This window comes from Microcebus murinus, chromosome 16 (genome assembly GCF_040939455.1).
Source record: "Microcebus murinus isolate Inina chromosome 16, M.murinus_Inina_mat1.0, whole genome shotgun sequence".
NCBI classification, from domain to species: domain Eukaryota; kingdom Metazoa; phylum Chordata; class Mammalia; order Primates; family Cheirogaleidae; genus Microcebus; species Microcebus murinus.
Window position 1 is genome coordinate 33,957,706 of NC_134119.1, and position 19,150 is coordinate 33,976,855.

Sequence of the window (19,150 nt, forward strand, 5' to 3'; positions counted from 1 at the left end):
GATGAAATGCCTGCTCTCAAGAAACTGGTTGTCAGTTGGACAGTCATGTAAACAAATCATCACACTTGCTTTAAATAGGGCATGTACATGTCATGAGGTAGTGGCAGGAAGGCCGAGTGCATTACATTTGTTTCATCTCCCTTTTCTTCCTGATACCCGCTCCTTCTTATCTCATGAATGCTTTCCACTTTGGTGGTCCATGCAAATCCTTTCTCTGAAAAGTGACCCGTACTTCAAAATCGCCTATTCTCCTTTGCCCCTCCTGCTCAGCAATGGCTAAATCTTAGCTAATCTTTGCTGATCGACATAGTTCACTGAGAGGCATCCGCCAAGAGTTAATTCCTTTTTTCCCAAGAGGAGCTTATTAACCTGAAAGAACCTTTAGTTGAAATGTGTGTAGGAAGTCTTTTTGAGTAGGACCCTCTTTGTACCCCTTGTCTGTGAGACAGTTACCAGCCCTTGATCTAAAGTACTTAAGGTATAAGCTGCTATTATTTAAATTTTAGGAGGAGAGATTTGGGTTCTAAGTTAGAACTTTCTTTATGCATTATGAGTTTTGGGCCAAGATTGTTTAAGTAAACAGTAAATAATTATCTGTCTTGGATCATATAAATTAATTTCATATTTTCTCCAGAGGATATGATCAAATAATTGATTCATGTATTTGGATTCCTATGGTGTCTTTTCCTTCATCCTAAGTGTAGAATGTCTAGAAATAAACTCCCTTTTAATTTCTCTTATGGGTAAAAGTGCAGGATTGTGGGAACTTATGGTATAAATTATTTGGGGATTCTCCTATACACAGTAAAATGGATGAATTGGTAATATACAACTTAAACTTATTCTCTCTTTATTTCCAAGCTTTTGCAAACCAGGTATTTGGCTAGAGTAATTTTGCTGTCACTGCTTTCTTTTGACATAACAATTCTGGTGAACATTCATCCATTTTAACATGTCAACAGCCTGGTGATGGAAAAATGTAATTGGTACAATTAAAGAAAATTATTTCATGTCGATTGTGAATAACACCATCAGGAACAAAGGAGCTCTTTTGTTAGATGGTAGATTTTAAAAAACAACACTGATTGAAGTGGAAAATGTTTCCTTCTAAGCAAACAACCTCTAGAATTTTAATTATGCCTTTTAGGTTCTACTTTTGTAAAAAATTGCTTTTTCTTTTCTAAGCAGCCCATTAGTTCTTTTTTGTATTTTTTTAATTTAAAAATATTTTTTTCTATCCTTGCTGTAGATAATTAGGTCTTAATGGAGAGTTATTTTAGTTTCTTTCTAATGCACATTTTAGCTATGAAGTTTGGTCTTATAAATACAAATTTTGCTGCAATTTACTACTTACAGGCACGTTGGGAGGGAGGGTAGTTTAGCTGTGAGGGTGATGGGAATCAAGAAAGAACAAATTTTCTTCTGGAAGGACTTTGGGTACAAACAGACCTACATGGTCTTGCTGTTTTTGTTGTTATAACTTGTAGAAGTTACGTAGCCATCTTTGGCTTCAGTTTCCTCATTTAGGAAACATTGACAGTACCAGTTTTGTAGGGCTTTTGCCAAGATTCGAGTTAATGGATATAAAGCACCCATCACAATGCCTGGCATATATAGGCATTTAACAAATGATTGCTGTTATATGTATTTTATAATATACTTTTGTATCTCAGTAGTTATCTGGAAGTATCTTGTGTTTTTATAGTAAGCATTCTTTAAATAATTGACAAATGAATGTATGCATTTCAATTTATAGTGGGAGATGGAAAAAATCAACCAAATCCAAGTTTTAAGCTTAAATGGAGAATATTTGCTTTTTCCCCCCTCCACCAGTTTGGGTTAATGACTAAAAGACTGTCCGTATGAACACCTGAAACAGATGGAATGACTTGAGTCAGGTGGGGAGACGGGTGGCCTTCCCACCTTCCTGCCCGAGGAAGGTCTGCAGCTGTGTTCGTTCCCCTTTCCTTCCAGGATCAGGCCATCCAGCTGATGAATGCGATCTTCAGCAAGAAGAACTTTGAATCCCTCCCAGAAGCCTTCAGTGTAGCCGCTGCCGCTGCTGCGCTATCCCAGAATCGCTACCACGTGCCAGTTGTGGTTGTGCCTGAGAGCTCTGGTTCCGACACTCATGAACAGGCTATCCTGCGGGTATGACTTCCACGCCCAGACATGCCAGTGTGATTGCCATTTCTAGCAGAAGGCTTTCAGAAATCCAGACCACAGTACACAGCCAATTGTAGCCCACATGAGGAAATTACCCATTAAATGTAGGACAAGGTTCACTTCTCTTAGCCTGGAAATGGGGACTTGACCACTGAGTGAACTAGTCACAGAACCCTTCAAATCTATCAAAAAGCCTCCCCCGCCCCCGGCAGACGATTTTAAATAGTATTGGCTTTCAATAAAATAAACGTAAGGAAATTGCATTTCCAGGTCCATAACTGTGGATGTGTAGAGAAGTCTTGCTTCTAAAATACATTTCCCAGTACCAAATCTTTCTAGATACGTTGTTTTAACACAGGTGTTTTAATTCCCAAGTATTCTGGTGCTGATAGGTGTTAAATTAAATACCAGGTCTCTTCCTCCCTGGTACTGATAGAATATAGTGTATCTTTCTGCCGCTTCATAGCATAGTCCTTCCTGTCACTCAGGAGTAAGCATGGACTTCTCTTTTGTGTTAACTCTTTGAACAGAGCAAAGCACAGATTTTGAATATGCTTAGAAGTTTCATTTCAAATGAGGCATTTTGGTGCTGTTTGGAAGCTAGTGACAAGCTAAGATCTTCGTAAGAGACTAGCATTTTATTAATACTCTAAATGTTGGGGTTCCACATAGGATAGTTGTGTCTGTCCCCTTAGCTCTACTTTGGTGGTCCCTGCAGATATCCTCCGGAAAAGTGCGCTATACTTCAAGATTGCATATCCTCTCCCTACATACAATTCATATTCCCTCAACAAAGACTCGAGCGAGAACCTGATTAACATAGTTCACTGTGAGTCAAGAGGGGCTTAGAGAACACGATGGAGAAAGTACTGGCTCTGAAACTAGATAGACAGATTTGAGTCCTGGTTCGACCACTTAACTGACCACGTGGCCTTTGGCAGTCCTTTAACCTCTTGTGGCCTCAGTTTGTTCATCTGTAAGACAGGGATTATGCTGTCTATCTCATATGACTGATGGGAGGATATATGTGTAAAGGGCCCATCCTAGTATCAGGCATATAGTTGACTTTCAACAAATGATAGTTATTAATATTATCTATATTTTTTCAGGTTTCCCATTGCTGATACCTTCCTAAAGTATTGTTATGGTTGATAAATTTTTTTTAAAGATTCTATAGTAGAGTGAGTGGAACAGGAAATCAGGAAAAAGGATATATAACTGTTTGTGTAATTTGGGACCAGCCATTTTCTTTCCTGGGGCTCTAGTTTCCTTATCTGAAAACTGAAATAATTGGGCAAGATCATCTTTAGGATCCTCCCCCACTCTAGCATTCTATAATCTATCCCATTCCTAATTGAATTGTGTGTTTTCTGTAATGGATTTCTGATAGGCAGCAGATCAAAGTCAGAGAAGATTTCCTGAAACAAGGCATTTGCTCTCCTGCAGAGCTTGTACCCTATAAATAAAGCACCCCAGAGACAAAATTCTCTACTCCTGCACCTTTGTTGCTACAGATAATTTTTTATTTATTTCTAGTTGCAAGTTACCGACGTTCTGTCCCAGCCTCTGACTCAGGCTGCTGTTAAACTAGAACATGCTAAATCTGTTGCCTCTGGAGCCACTGTCCTCCAGAAGACGTCCTTCACCCCTGTAGGGTAAGTGTGATCATATTTTGGCAGGGCATCAACCTGTTTGTTTTGGAAAAGTTATCCTGCAGCCAGTGTAACAGATTAACACGGATAGTGCCATGATCATAAAACCAAATTTACCTAAAGTCCAGTTAGGTAAATTTGATGTACTGGTATCAAAATGCTAGAGTTGAATATACGAAAAGGATTTTTAAGACTAAAAGAATTTGGGTTTTACTGTTTTATTCCTTGTCTATTTCTAGTTGGTTCTATGTTGTGATAAAAGTAGCTATTTTAATATTTATTGTTTTTTTCTGATGTATGAGTAATACATATTTATTATAGGAATATAGAAAAGCACAAAAAAGAAAAGATAGCTTATCCATAATCCTACCACCCAGAGATAACTATGGCTAACATTTTATAATCCTTTTTTTTTGTTAGTCTTTTTTCTATGCATATAAATAGATTTTTTAAATTCATTGAGGATTATGCTTTATAACAATGCATCATGAACCTTTTCCCATAGGATTAAGTATTCTTCTTCTACAATTATTTTTAATGGCTGCTTATTATTGCTCTGTAAACTTTTTTTTTTTTTTATTAAGAGATGGAGTCTTGCTTTGTTGCCCGGTTGGAGTGTAATAGTGTGATCATATTTCACTACAACCTTGAACTGGGCTCAAGCAATCCTTCTGCCTCAGCTTCCTGAGTAGTTGGAACTATGCCATCATGACTGCTGATTTTTTTCATTTTTGTTAGAGATGGGAATCTCACTATATTGCCCAGAGTGGTCTCGAACTCCTGGACTCAAGCTATTCTCCACCTCAGCCTCCTGAGTTATAGGCGTGAGCCACTGTGCCTGGCTCCATGCTATGTAAATTTTTTAAAAATTAAGGGTCAAGCTGGGTAAAATGGCATTTGCCTATAGTTTTAGCTTACTCAGGAGGTTGAGGTGGGAGGGTCAGTTGAGCCAGGAGTTTAAGACCAGCCTAGGCAACATAGTGAGACTCTCTGTCTCTAAAATAAAAATTAAAAGTCAATTTTTATAAAGTGTTAAATTGGTAAGTTACTGAGATCAAGAGTTTGGATTTTAGAGAGAAAATGTGTTTTTTATATAGTAATAAAAGTATATAGTGAATAAAAATATTTAAAAAGCAAAATCATTTTTAGGAATGATCAATAGAATGGTAAAAGACATTGGGATTTTGCTGTATAGTTAGAGTTAGGAATTATCTTCTTTAGCTTAAAATTGATTTTTTTAATAAAAAAGATATGTCTTTTTTTCTTTTGAGATAGTTTTGCTCTGCCACCCCAGCCAGAGTGCAGTGGCGTCAGCCTAGCTCACAGCAACCTCAAACTCCTGGGCTCATGCGATCCTCCTGCCTCAGCTTCCCGAGTCCCTGGGATTATAGGTGCACACCATAGTGCCTGGCTGATTTTTCTATTTTTAGTAGAGACGAGGTCTCGCTCTTGCTCAGGCTGGTCTCAAACTCCTGAGCTCAAGCAATCCTCCCACCTCAGCCTCCCAGAGTGCTAGGATTACAGGTGTGAGCCACTGTGCCTGGCCAAGATATGTCCTTTTTGAGAAATTGACAAAACATGGAAAAGTAGAAGTAATACCAAAAAATTACCCACAGTTATACTACTCTATGCTAACCTCTTTGAACATGTTGGAGTATTTCCTTCTACCTTTTTTTATTATTGTTAAACATAATTAAGGTCATACTGTAGACTTAACCTATTTGACATTAAATTGTGGAAACCTACCAGACGGCAGTTGAATTTTAGGAGCTGAGGGGGAAACGGAGGAAAAGAAAACTTTGGAAACCTAGGAGGTCATTTTAGATAGTTTTAACGGTTTCCCCGCATTGTAATCTGTGATTGAGCACAAGACCCCCCCCAAGTAAGAAAGTCAAAAAGTGACTTAAGGATTGGGATATAGCCTTGAACTGTCTCAAAGAGACACTTTATAGGCCCTGTTTGTCCTATCTGTGACTTTCCTACATGAATTCTTACTAACCCTGCTGTCATTCTTAACAGGGATGTTTTTGAACTAAACTTCATGAATGTCAAATTTTCCAGCGGTTATTATGACTTCTCTGTCAAAGTTGAAGGTGACAACCGTTATATTGCAAATACCGTAGAGGTAGGTGATTTTCTTTCCATTCCCACTGCCAAGGAAATGACCATATAGACATGCAGCATTAATTGTCTGGAATATTGACTTCTCTTTGCAACCAAGCTAACGTGACTATGTTAAAAGAGGGGTAGGTTCAAACTGTGCTGTTTGACAGACTTAGCCAAGGCAGTAAATCAGGAACTTGGTCATGGCGAGTTTTCTTTTATTTGTAAATTATTCGTTTTCTATTAAAATTTCTCATTACTGTCTTACATAAAATTTAGGAAGTAGAAAAGATGATAAAAATCACCTGTAATTCCACTGAGGCATAAATCTTTTGTGAGGTAGGCTTTGGTAGATTTAGAAAAGTGCTTGATGTCAAATAGGTGACAAAAAGCATCAAATGACACATATACAAGACTGTAATGAGGCTGTCTGGGTAAAGCATAAAAGAAAATTGTAATCTATCACAATGAATGGTGTTTCAGATGTTTAGCTAACTCTAGCTGGGTTGAAAATGGAAATGGCTTTAAGCCTCATTTATCTGATGCTCTGTGGGAATGAGGTATTTCATATTAGTGTTTTTCCCAGGTGCTTGAAGTTTTACTTCTTCCAGCACTGGGGCTTTCATTTTAACCTTTTTAGATAGCAGTTTATTTAAAATGAGTTACACATTTTCCTACTTCCTTAAACTCGAGTATGGTTGAACCTTTTCTTACTGTGAATTAGGATCATCAGTGTGAACCCTTTGTTGAATGCCTATTATATGAGAAACATAGTTCTGTGTGTTTTGGGTTATATTATTTTATTCATACAACCCTGCAAGATGATGGAGTCATCTTCATTTCATAGGTGAGGCTCAGGGGCATAGAGTAACTTATACCAGTTTAGTTAGTGTGCCCTGGGGGCTGTAGAGCTAGCCTAAGGGACTGCAGAGCTGTGTACAGCTCTAGCAGCTGGCCTTTTCATAAAGTTACTTTCTCCTTTCTCATCCACGACTTTTAGCTCTCATTTCTCAATGTTTCCACTACCATGTCTTTGCTGCATCTACCTGACTACATTGCCATGCATTCTGCTTAATAGAGACCTTGGAGTGGTACTGTGCCTTTCCTGAAATATTAAATATATGCTATTTGTGACAACTATTTTCTTTACTATTCAGATGTCATTTTCTACTCACTTTTCATTTTTCAATTAGAAATTTTTTTATCTTTTCATTTTGAAAGAATTGTAATCTTAATAAACATTGCAAAAGTAGTGTGTAGAATTCCCATATATACTTCATCCAGTTTCCCCAAATGTTAATATTTTATGTAACTATAATATAATTATTAATACCAGGAAGTTAATATTGATATAGTACTATTAACTAATCTATAGACCTTAATTCAAATTTTGCCAGTTGTTCCACTGACGTCCCTTTTGTGGTCCAGGATTCAATCCAGGATCACATATTCCTTTTGTTATCACGTCCTTAAGCCTTGTCCCGTTTAAGATCATTTTTTTGTTTTTCATGACCATGACACTTTTGAAGAGTACTGGCCAAATACTTCGTAGAATGCCTCTATTGGGGTTTGTGTGATGTTTCTTATGTTTAAATTCAGGTCATGCATTTTTTGCAATAATACTCCAAAGGTGATGTTCCATCCTTCTCAGTGCAAGAAGTATTTGATGTTGGTATATTTCATTACTGGTCGTGTTAACCATGATCACTTGAGAAAGGTGTTGTCTGCTAAGTTTCTCCACTGTAAAGCTGCTGTTTTTCTGCTTTGTAATTAAGTGTTTTGTGGGGTGATACTTTGAGACTCTGTAAATATCCTGATCATCTTGTCTGCAACAGTTATTACTATGGTGTTTGTCAAAAATGATTTTCTTTTACTCTTACATTCATTAGTTGGAATTCTGCTGTAAGAAAATAACTGTCCTTTCTCCCTCATTTATTTATTTATCCAGTTATCTATAATCATAATAAATATTATAATATATAATTTATATAATATAATGTATTTATAATTTATCATCTTATGGATATTTATTTTACTATATAGGTTATAATCCATCACCTTCATTTATTTTTTTACTCATATTATCCAAGGTTTGGCCTTTGGAGAACTGCTCAAGTTGGCTCCTGTAATACTTTATTTTGATGAAAGAAGTAGGCAGCTAGAAAGTTTGACCTTTTCAAAAAATAGGGCATTACTTAACATGGGTGGTTTAAACACTTGTATCTAAAGTTTGGCAGAAAAGAAGATGTTTTCTGGAACTCTAATCTCTCTGCCTCATGTCTGACCTTTTGGGCATGAGACATCTGATCCTAGTGTATTCGCTAAGACAGAGTTCGGGTAGAAACTATTATCGTGTGTACTTCAAACCTTTCAAATCTACTACATTCTGGTAATGTTAGTTTCCTTCATTAAGAGGCCTTATTTGCAACTTAACAGATTAAAAAAAAAAGATTTTTTATTTTTATTTTTTGAAACCTCTTCTTTCCACCTTTGAATCCAGCTTAAATGCTAGTTTTACCTCCTTGTCAGCTACCAAGTTCTGTCGATTCCACCTCTTAATGTCTTTTCCATGAGTCTTTTGTTGTTGTTTTATTAGGTATCACAAAATTGCTCTTTACTTCACATTCTTGTCATTGTTTGGTCTTATCAGTTTTTGATAATGTGATACATATGAAATGGTATCTTGTTTTAATGTTTTACTTGATTACTAGTAAAGTTGAACATCTTGTATTTCTTGGCCATTCAGGTTTCCTTTCTTGTGAATTATCATAAATCTTTGCCTGTTTTTCTTTTGGTTTGTTAGTCTTTTTTATTATTGATTTTTAGGAGTGATATTTTTTATATATATATATATTTTTAAGCCATAGCATTTATTGCATGTCTAATTATTGAAATTCTTAAGATGAACTAGATGTTGCAACAGCTGCCTTCTTGGGTTTAGGTGTTGTTCTTCATGAGATTCATGCCTGAATCTGCAGTATACCATTTTTAGGTGCCTCATTTGATCCAGTCCCAGTGGTATTTTGTCTTTTAGCCTCGCCACTCCAGTTATATTTTCTCTTGCTCTTGGCAGGGTAGCCACATTTACCATAGGTCAACTTCTGAAGGTGGTGGGCCTTAGAGCAACAGTGGTGGCATAATGTGTGCATCTTATTGTAATGCTTTTTGAACAATGATGTTCCCTTTGTCATCTTATTTCTGTGGCTGAGACCAAAGAGAAGGAGTGATATATATTTTGGATACTAATCCTTAGTTATAAGCATCAATATCTTCCCCTAGCCTCGCTTTATGGCATTTTTTGATGCATGAAATTTAATTTTAGTGAAGTCTAATTTAAAAGTCTTTTCCTAGGGCCGGAAGTGGTCACTCACGCCTGTAATCCTAGCTCTCTGGGAGGCCGAGCCCAGTGGATTGCTCAAGGTCAGGAGTTCGAGACCAGCCTGAGAAAGAGCAAGACCCTGTCTTTACTAAAAATAGAAAGAAATTAATTGGCCAACTAAAAATATGAAATGAGCCGGGCATGGTGGCGCATGCCTGTAGTCCCAGCTACTCAGGAGGCTGAGGCAGAAGGATTGCTTGAGCCCAGGAGTTGGAGGTTGCTGTGAGGTAGGCTGACGCCATGGCACTCTAGCCCAGGCAACAGAGTGAGACTCTGTCTCAAAAAAAAAAAAAAAAGTCTTTTCCTAGATTGCTTTTGTATCGTCTTCACAAAAATCCTATGCTACCCCAGGATAAAAAAGGTATTCTCCTATGTTTTCTTCTAACAATTTTAAGGTTTTTTCCCCTTATATTTAGGGCTTCAGTCCACTTGAATTTTATTTTATTTTATTTTATTTTTTTTTTTTTTTGAGACAGAGTCTCACTTTTGTTGCCCTGGCTAGAGTGAGTGCCGTGGCGTCAGCGTAGCTCACAGCAACCTCAAACTCCTGGGCTCAAGCAATCCTGCTGCCTCAGCCTCCCGAGTAGCTGGGACTACAGGCATGCACCACCATGCCCGGCTAATTTTTTGTATATATATTTTTAGTTGGTCAATTAATTTCTTTCTATTTTTAGTAGAGACGGGGTCTCGCTCAGGATGGTTTCGAACTCCCAACCTCGAGCAATCCGCCCGCCTCGGCCTCCCAGAGTGCTAGGATTACAGGCGTGAGCCACCGCGCCCGGCCTGAATTTTATTTTTGTTTCTTGTTGTATTTTATACCCTGTCTATAATTGTACTTCTTGAATTATATTACTATTGTTTGCTTATATGCATTGCTCTTCCACTGGGCTGAGAACTCCTGTGGGTGGAGATCAAATCTTATTTTTTTGGTGCTTAGTTTTCATCTCTGACCTCTTAGAAGAAGAAAAGGATGGAGTGCTTTAAACATGTTTGCTCACATTCCAGAGCCCTCAGAACTTTGTGGCTCACCCAAGGGGTGAGCCTTGGCTTTTATTTATTTGTTATTTATTATTTTTTATTAAACAACAATTTTATTGAGCTATAATTCTCATACCGTAAAAGTTACCCATTAAAAGTATGCAGTTCAAGCCGGGTGTGGTGGCTCATGCCTATAATCCTAGCACTTTGGGAGGCTGAGGCAGGAGGATTGCTTGAGGCCAGGAGTTTGAGACCAATTTGGGCGACATATATAATTAGCCACTTGTGGTGGCACACACCTGTAGTCCCAGTTATTCTGGAGTCTGAGGCAGAAGGATCACATAAGCCCAGGAGTTTGAGGCTGCAGCAAGCTATGATAATGCCATTGTACTCCAGCCTGGATGATGGAGCAAGACCCTGTCTCAAAAAAAAGTATGCAATTCGGTGTTTTTAGTATAGTTATAGACTTGTGCAGCCATTACCACAATCTAATCCAGAACGTTTTTATCACCCTAAAAAGCAACCCTACATCTTTTAGGAGTCACTGTCCATTCTTTTCCTCTTGGCCCTGGGATCTACTGATCTACTTTCTGTCTCTGTTGTTTGCCTATTTGGGACATTTTATGTAAATAGAATCGTATGTCACCCTTTGTGTCTGGCTTTTTTTCACTTAGCATATTATTTTTAAGGTCCATTCATGTTGTAGCATGTATTAATATCAGTACCTTATTCATTTTTATGGCTGAGTAATTGTATGGATACATCACATTTTGTTTATCCATTCATCAGTTGATGGACATTTGAGGGATTTTCACTCTTTGGCTCTTATGAATAATGCTGCTGTGAACAGTCATGTGTACGTTTTTATTTGAACACCTGTTTTCAGTTCTTTGAGATATATGCTTAGGAATAGAATTACTGGGTCATATGGTAACTCCATATTTAACTTTTTGAGAAACTAACAAGTTTTCAAAGCAGCTGTCCCATTTTACATTCCTACAAGCAATATATGAGGATTCCAGTTTCTCCACATCTTCACCAGCACTTTTATTACCTGGATTTTTGATTATAGCCATTCTAGTGGGTATGAAGTGGTATCTCATTATGGTTTTGATTTGCATTTCTCTGATGGCTAATGATATTGAGCATCTTTCCCTGTGCTTTTTGGCCACTTGTATATCTTCTTTGGAAAGATGTCTATTCAAATCCTTTGCCTGTTAAAAATAAGGTTTTTTGATCTTTTTATTTCTTCCTTTCCAATCTATATACCTCTTATTTCCTTTTATTTATCCTTTTATATTATTGAATTGTAAGAGTTCTTTATGTATTCTGGTTATAAGTTCTTTATTAGATAAATATATGATTTGCAAATATTTTCTCACAGTCTGTAGGTTGTATTTTCACTTTCATGATGTCTTTTGCAGCATAAAGGTTTTAATTTTGATAAAGTCTAGTTTATTTTTTTGTTGTTATTGCTTGTGATTTAGGTGTCATATTTAAGAAACCATTGCCTAATCCAAGGTTGTGAAGATTTACTACTATGTTTTCTTATAAGAACTTTATGGTTTTTGCTCTTACACTGAGATTTCTCATTCATTGTGAGTTATTTTTATGTATGGTGTGAGGTAAGGGTCTAACCTTCTTTTGCATGTGGATCATCTAGTCCTAGATCCATTTGTTGAAAAGACTGTTCTTTCCCCACTGAATTGTCTTGGATGTGAATTGTCTTGGCACATATTTGTCAGAAATCAATTGACCATAAATGTAAGGGTTAATTTCTGAACTCATGATTCTGTTCCATAAATCTGTATTTTTGTCCTTATGCCGATACCATGCTGTCTTTTACTGTAACAGCTTGGCTTTTTGTAACATCAAATCTGGTGTTTGTCCAAGTGTTTCTGTTGCTGTTGGAAAAAATGATCCAAGTACAAAATAGCAGAAATGGCTAATAGCTGTTGTTCATGCAATAATAAGCCCTTATTGAAGCCATTTGCTGTCCTTTTCCTTCCTGGTGATGGAATAAGCATTACAAAATCTCTCTCCCTCTTCATTACGTTTGAGCTGTGTGGGGTGTGTGTGTGTGTGTGTGTTGTGTGTATGTGTATATGTGAGAGGGAGAGAGAATTGGTTCTGACCTCTGTCATGTATGCAACTTTACTTTGTAATTTCAGTAATAGTCACACTTAGAGCCTTGGAGCAGGTCAGTGGGTCCTGTGTGCTCTCCCTAGAGATGCTCGACATTGGTCAGAGTGCATTAACAGTGGTTTGGTATGGGAGGCCTATAATAGCACTCATTGACATTGAACTTGCTGTCAGGGGAAGCATGGGTTTTGGAAGCTTTCATTAGCATTAATTGCCCCTAATGCACCATCATTTTGACAGTAATAAGCTAAACAGGGAGGTTATTACTCCCAGCAGAAAGACAGCATTTCCTGGCGTTAAAACATTTTTTGAGATGGATATGGCATGTGGTGCAGGCAAAGAAAGGAATAGCATGATCCAGTGTAAAGCAGGCTTAGCTGCATTTAAAGTGCAGAAACAAGTCCCTTTCCTATTATAAAAACTAATCCTACAGTGTTGGTTTGAAGGAAGAAGCAGCTAATCAACAAGGATCCTACGCTAAACTCTTTAAAAGACGGCTTTGAAAAAAGTTATAATGATTTTTATTTCTAGATTTGCTTTAAAAGAGTAGCATAAAAATGCTTTTTCCTTTGAGTATTTCCAAAGACTCATTTGTTGTACAATTTCAGGAGCAGAAGGATTTTATAAGAGTCTCATGCTTTACCGACTAAGCTAGCCGGGCCCCTTCAGAAGGATTTTAAACTGTTGCCTATGTAAGAACAGCCCTACAGTATTTCTGTGCAGCAAAGAAAGTTGTAACTCAAGGAGCCTTTTAAAATTAGGGCTGAGGGCAAACTGAAAATGACTCAAGTTCACTGCAATTTGCCCTTTGCTCGTTCCATGTGTCTGTATTTTCTGGGAATGCTCATGCTGTCTTTAGAACACACACACAGCCAAATCTTGCTTAGCAGGCCCTAGTGGCCATGTTACTGCCGAAAGTTTATAGTCAGGATTCTAAGTGAAAACCTGAAAATCGATGGCTCCCTTATCACTCTGATCAGGATACATTGAGGAGCACTACACAATTCTTTAAACCTCTGTTTGTGTATATCTATCTGCTGAAAGGGAGAGTGATTTTTTTTTTCTTTTTTTCTTTTTTTTTTTTTGGAGACAGTGTCTCACTTTGTTGCCCAGGCTAGAGTGAGTGCCGTGGTGTCAGCCTAGCTCACAGCAACCTCAATCTCCGGGGCTCAGCGATCCTCCTGCCTCAGCCTCCCGAGTAGCTGGGACTACAGGCATGCACCACCATGCCCAGATAATTTTTTGTATATATATTTTTAGTTGGTCAATTAATTTATTTCTATTTTTGGTAGAGACAGGGTCTCGCTCAGGCTGGTTTCGAACTCCTGACCTTGAGCAATCCGCCCGCCTCGGCCTCCCAAAGTGCTAGGATTACAGGCGTGAGCCACCACGCCCGGCCGAGAGTAATTATTTTTAAAATCATATTTATTAGGTAATACTTTTTATTTAAAGCTGGGTGAGAACTCCAAGGGTGATATTCTCTTAATTCAAAAAAGTATATAAAGAAGATAGTAAATGACCCACAATCTCATTACCAAATGATCCCTATATTTAAAAAATAGCAAAATATGCATGTGTTTTTAAAACACTTAAAAGTACAGAAAGGTATATAATGAAATATAAGAGCCTCTTTCCATCCCTTCAATTGGTCCTCTTCAGAGGAATCATTATTAACAGCTTTCTATGTACTTTTTAAGAAAAAAAGCATACTTCTTATAGCAAATGTGAGCATATCCTTTCCTATGTACATAAAAGAGATCATTTGATAAATAGTTCTTTGCTTTTGCCACAAGTAGAGGCTCCCAGCTTTACCCTTGGGGAATCTATTAGCTTGACAGCCATCTCCTGCTCCCACCATAATTCACCCTGTTGCCTAGATTCAATGACAGATATAAATGACAGATTATAAATATAATTTTGCTACTGTATAGTTGTATATTCAAAAGTAGGTAATATCTCCATATCCTTCCGTAGACATCTACCTTGTTCTTTTTTTTTTTTTTTTTGAGACAGAGTCTCACTTTGTTGCCCGGCTAGAGTGAGTGCCATGGTGTCAGCCTAGCTCATAGCAACCTCAATCTCCTGGGCTCAAGCGATCCTCCTGCCTCAGCCTCCTGAGTAGCTGGGACTACAGGCATGCGCCACCATGCCCGGCTAATTTTTTGTATATATATTTTTAGGTGGTCAATTAATTTCTTTCTGTTTTTAGTAGAGACAGGGTCTCACTCTTGCTCAGGCTGGTTTCGAACTCCTAACCTCGAGCCTCCCAGAGTGCTAGGATTACAGGCGTGAGCCACCACACCTGGCCTACCTTGTTCTTTTTAATTGCCCCATAGTAATTCATAGAATGCATTATTCATTTAGCTAATTTCCCATTTATGGATATTTAGGTGTGACGATGATTTCAAGATCACATTTACAAATTAAATGAATGAGTTCTTAAGAGAATGAGTTACAGAAATGAAGAGGGAATTATCTAGTTAATGTTGATGAAGATTGCAGACTAGTTAACTATGAAGACATTATTTTTGTAGCATAGAGTATTGCTGATCTTCTACCTCTCCCAAAACTGCTAAGCCCACCAAACCTCCTCCTCAGTCTTCTTGCTATGGAACATTTCCTACTTCCAATCAGGGGCCACCCTTGGGCAGACTTGGGTCACAGTTCCTTCTCCTGTGCTTTCATTGTACTTTGTACATCCCTCCATTAAAGTTGCAAACTGGCCTGCTATAATTACAGTTTGCATATAGGACAGGAAGTGTATCTTGCCATCTCTGTGTAGGTGCTCCACATGCTATAGGGAAAGTGTTCTCAGTGGAGCATCTTGCCAGAAGTCAGTAGCCTCATCAGAGCTCTTTGCTTCTTTGCTTGAGCCTTCCATTCCAGTTTGTCTTCAAATGGAAATGATGATGGTGCCTGTCTGGGTTGAGCTTTATATGGCAAAGCTTGCTCTGGTTCTGAGCCCCGTATGAGTTATGAGGCTGTTTACTCAATAGAGAGCCCACAGAACCAAAGTAGAGGCTCCTTGCTCTCTCCCTGATGGGCCTTCGTCCATCTCCTCCACTGCCATAATTCACCTAGTTGCCTACACTCGGTGATAGGCAATAATGCTAAATATACTGCTAATAGGTGGCCATGTATTCAAAAGTAGATGGTAATATCCTTTCACCTTCTGTTAATAAATCTTAAGCAAAACGGAACACTCCTATTCAACCTGATAATTGAGGCTGTTGTCACAAAATAGTTATGGAGGCAAGAGAGAAGGCTGTTAAAAAGAAGAGCTATCTTTATCTCTTTTTAATTTTTCTTCTTTGCCCTTGATTTGAGGTTGTCACACCTTGATACAGCATTTTATTAGAGGAAAATGCCAAAGCTATCCTTCAATTATTTGCCCAGCCCTCTATCTCTATTCCTTGATCCTGACTCAGACTATAAACCAGTGGATTTGGCAAGGATTTCCTTAAGCATTATGTTCAAACCTATCAAATATTTGGAAGGCTCACAGATATGTTTGCACATAAAAGCGCCTTGGGTTTGCATAATTTGCACATTCAAACTAGATTTTAACTCAAAAATGTCCCATGAATAGATTGTTAATATATTTTCTATCTATTTTGGGTATTTACATTTATTTTAATCTAATTTTTAAATTTCTTGTTTACTGGCATTAGGTAGCTCCTCTTAGTGAAAATGTTTATAAAGGACATACAGAATTCAAACACTGGAAGAATCCAGATAGATTGGTTTATGCTTATAGCAACAGTGGCTTAAAACAACAAAGGTTGATTTTTTTTGTCCCACGCTAGGTGTCTTTAGGGGGTCAGCTGGAGGCTGTGCTTCATGTTGCCCTTACTCCAGGACCCTGGTTGAAGGAGCAAGCCTCCTCCCATCCATTGTCTGTGTCCATGTCAGCGGAAAAGAGACAATCACACCCTCCCTCTCAAAGCTTCCACCTGGAAGTAACACACCTTGCTTCTGCTCACATTTCTTTGGCCGAAGCAAGTGACATGGCCACACCCAACTCCAAGGGGCAGGGAAGTAGAATTCTACCACATGCTCAGAAGGAGAATGAGAAGTACCTGGTGAACAGTGCAGATAACTGCCAAAGCTTGTGAGGTCTTATGCAGAGTTCCAGTGCTCCTTGGCACAGAGTAAGCATTGGCGAGAAGCTGTATAACAAGGTGCCAAAGCACATGGATTCCGAATTGGAGTGCCTGAGCCTGAATGTTGGTCCTATCACTTATTGGCCATCCAATCTTGAGCAAGCAGCTTAAATCTCTCTAATCCTTAATGTCCTCATCTGAAGTAGCACTACTTTACAGAACTGCTGTGGGGATTAAATGAGATAGTCTTTACAAAGCCAGTGCCTTTCACACAGTAAGCACACAGTGAAGCTTAGCTGCCATTAAAATTGAACACTTATTGATTTGAATTATTTAAAGGTTACTGCTTAAGGATTTTTCCCCTTATTTATTTTAAAGGGACACATGATCTACTTTTTTTTTCTTTTAAAAATATATACCATCTATCCAAAACTAGAGAAGGGAAGAAGAAATGAGAATCAAGGGGTTATTGTTTAGGTCTCATGTTGGGAGTGGGTGGAAAATACTACTTGGCTGGGTCAGTTTTACTATAATCCTTAAAGATTCCTGTCCTAGGATTTTTTTCATGCCTTTTCTGACTTTAACAAGTAGAAAGCTTTGAATATGCATGTTAATTCTTCGTATAGCCACCAGTTGACTTGGCGACTATCTTCTCTGTTTTGCTCTAGCTCAGAGTGAAGATCTCCACTGAAGTTGGCATCACAAATGTTGATCTTTCCACTGTAGATAAGGATCAGAGCATTGCGCCCAAAACCACCCGGTAGGTGGGATGCCACCTGGGCACTGGGGGAGCCCAGGATGAAGAGCTGAGGGGAGCATGCCCAGGTGCACGGAGCCCCTTTGGACATCAGTTCTGTGTCAGCAGGGATCCAGTTTGCATCCCAAATTAAAGAGGCTATAGTTCCACTGGTACTGCATCAGAGATTCAGCCTGGCATCTAAGTGGATTTGGGGGTTGTGTATACGAGTGTTCAGTCCATGAGCAAACTGTTTATTACCAATCCACAAGGAGATAAGGAGCTTACCTCAGGATATAAGTCTGAGTCAGTCAGCTCTGTCACTAAGCACATTATTTAGTTCAGATGACAATTTTTTATATAGCAAGACCTTCTCAGTGAAGGAAGCAGTGTATTAATTTATATTCTGGTACAATCTCCTTATATTCACAGTCCCAAATTTGCTCTTCGTAGCCTCATGAAAACTCTCCCTGGCCCATGGTAGGTCTGAAATTAGTTGGAAGCGTCATAAGTCCTTAGAACTGAGCTGGCAGATACCCAGCACTAGGGCTGCCATTCCCCTCCCCAAGTCGGTGGAGGGCATTACTAGTAAGTCTCAGCATTTGTTCCTACTAAACTCAGACTCAGCTTCAGAATCTTTTTTTTTTTTTTTTTTTAACACAACCTTCTAGGTAATCATAAACAATGATCAGAGTTGGACCAGGACACTCTAGGAAGCCCATGTGTCAGCCCTTCCTCAGATCCTTATTTTGGGGATCTAGATCTCTGGGTACAGTCCAAACTCCAACTCTACTCATCTGGGGTGGCTTTAGAGGCCAGAACACAGTAGGTGACCCTCTCAAGGCCATTTTGAAGACAGGGGATGTTAGTCAGAGCCTGGAAGCCAAGCAGTCACACCTTTTAAATCTCATAGAGGCGATCTTACTGTCTCTGGCTTGGTTATTTTCGTACTGATATTGGAGATGAGAGCACTGTTTGAGAATCCACTGAAATAATGTCTGTTAGAGTGCTTTGCAGTTTAATTCTCTATATAGATGAAGAGTTGGTATTATTCATGAGTAAATATAAAGCATAAATATAAAATAGAGCCAGGTGTGAGCTCTATAACCATTTGGTTTGTTTACCCTAAAATTCCAGGAGATAGCTGTGAAAAGAACAGTTTCCCTCATCAAGTCTGCCTTTTTGAGAAAATGACTTTTTAAAACCCAATTTCAAGGCAGAATAATAATTGAAATACAGCATTAAAAAAGCAAAAGCCAAAAGTAGCCTTGTTTCCTTTGCATCTCCTGTCCCTGGTTTCTCAACCTTGCTCACATATGCTGCTAACGTCAAGCCTGTGATTATTTCTCCTTGCGGCTCTGCCAGCCTGGCCCTCCCCTCTCCTGTGTGCCTGCAGAGGTACACATGAGCTCCACTGGTGCCTGACTTGGTTGAGTTGCTAGCCCAGAGGTACAAGCATCTGCACATAGCATTTTCTCCAGACCGTGCTGAAAGTTTATTCTGAGTTTTCCTCAGTACTGGCTTTAGCAATCCAGTTTACCCCGAGGCCACAGACAATTCTCCACAACTGTCTGTCCACAACAGAAGTGTTACAGTGGTAGGGTGAGGATTAGGCAGCGAAGCGAAGTATGCATTCTTTGCCTGTTCTTAGAGATTTCTGAAGACTGTTCTTAGATCCTTTCTGAAGACTGACTGCTTAATGTCTCTTTCAGGGTGAACTACCCAGCCAAAGCCAAGGGCACATTCATCGCAGACAGCCACCAGAATTTCGCCTTGTTCTTCCAGCTGGTAGACGTGAACACTGGTGCTGAGCTCACCCCTCACCAGGTCAGGAAGAAGCCCAGATAGTTCTCTTGGCCAGAAACATGCATGCGCACTGGAGTTAACAGTG

General features: G+C 38.7%; 1 protein-coding gene and 1 pseudogene across 2 annotated transcripts in view; one reads left to right on the top strand and one right to left on the bottom strand.

The window, feature by feature from the left end:
- The window catches only part of RPN2 (ribophorin II), a 56,211-nt gene that overhangs the window by 22,879 nt on the left and 14,182 nt on the right, over nt 1-19,150 (top strand). For both annotated transcript variants that reach the window (XM_012754965.2, XM_012754966.2), the window contains exons 7-11: nt 1,975-2,151; nt 3,703-3,821; nt 5,838-5,943; nt 17,192-17,283; nt 18,972-19,086. In XM_012754965.2, coding sequence (XP_012610419.2) covers nt 1,975-2,151; nt 3,703-3,821; nt 5,838-5,943; nt 17,192-17,283; nt 18,972-19,086 — 609 coding nt within the window. The remainder of the gene's footprint in view (nt 1-1,974; nt 2,152-3,702; nt 3,822-5,837; nt 5,944-17,191; nt 17,284-18,971; nt 19,087-19,150) is intronic.
- On the bottom strand, nt 8,756-9,112 carry LOC142861158 (large ribosomal subunit protein eL37-like; annotated as a pseudogene).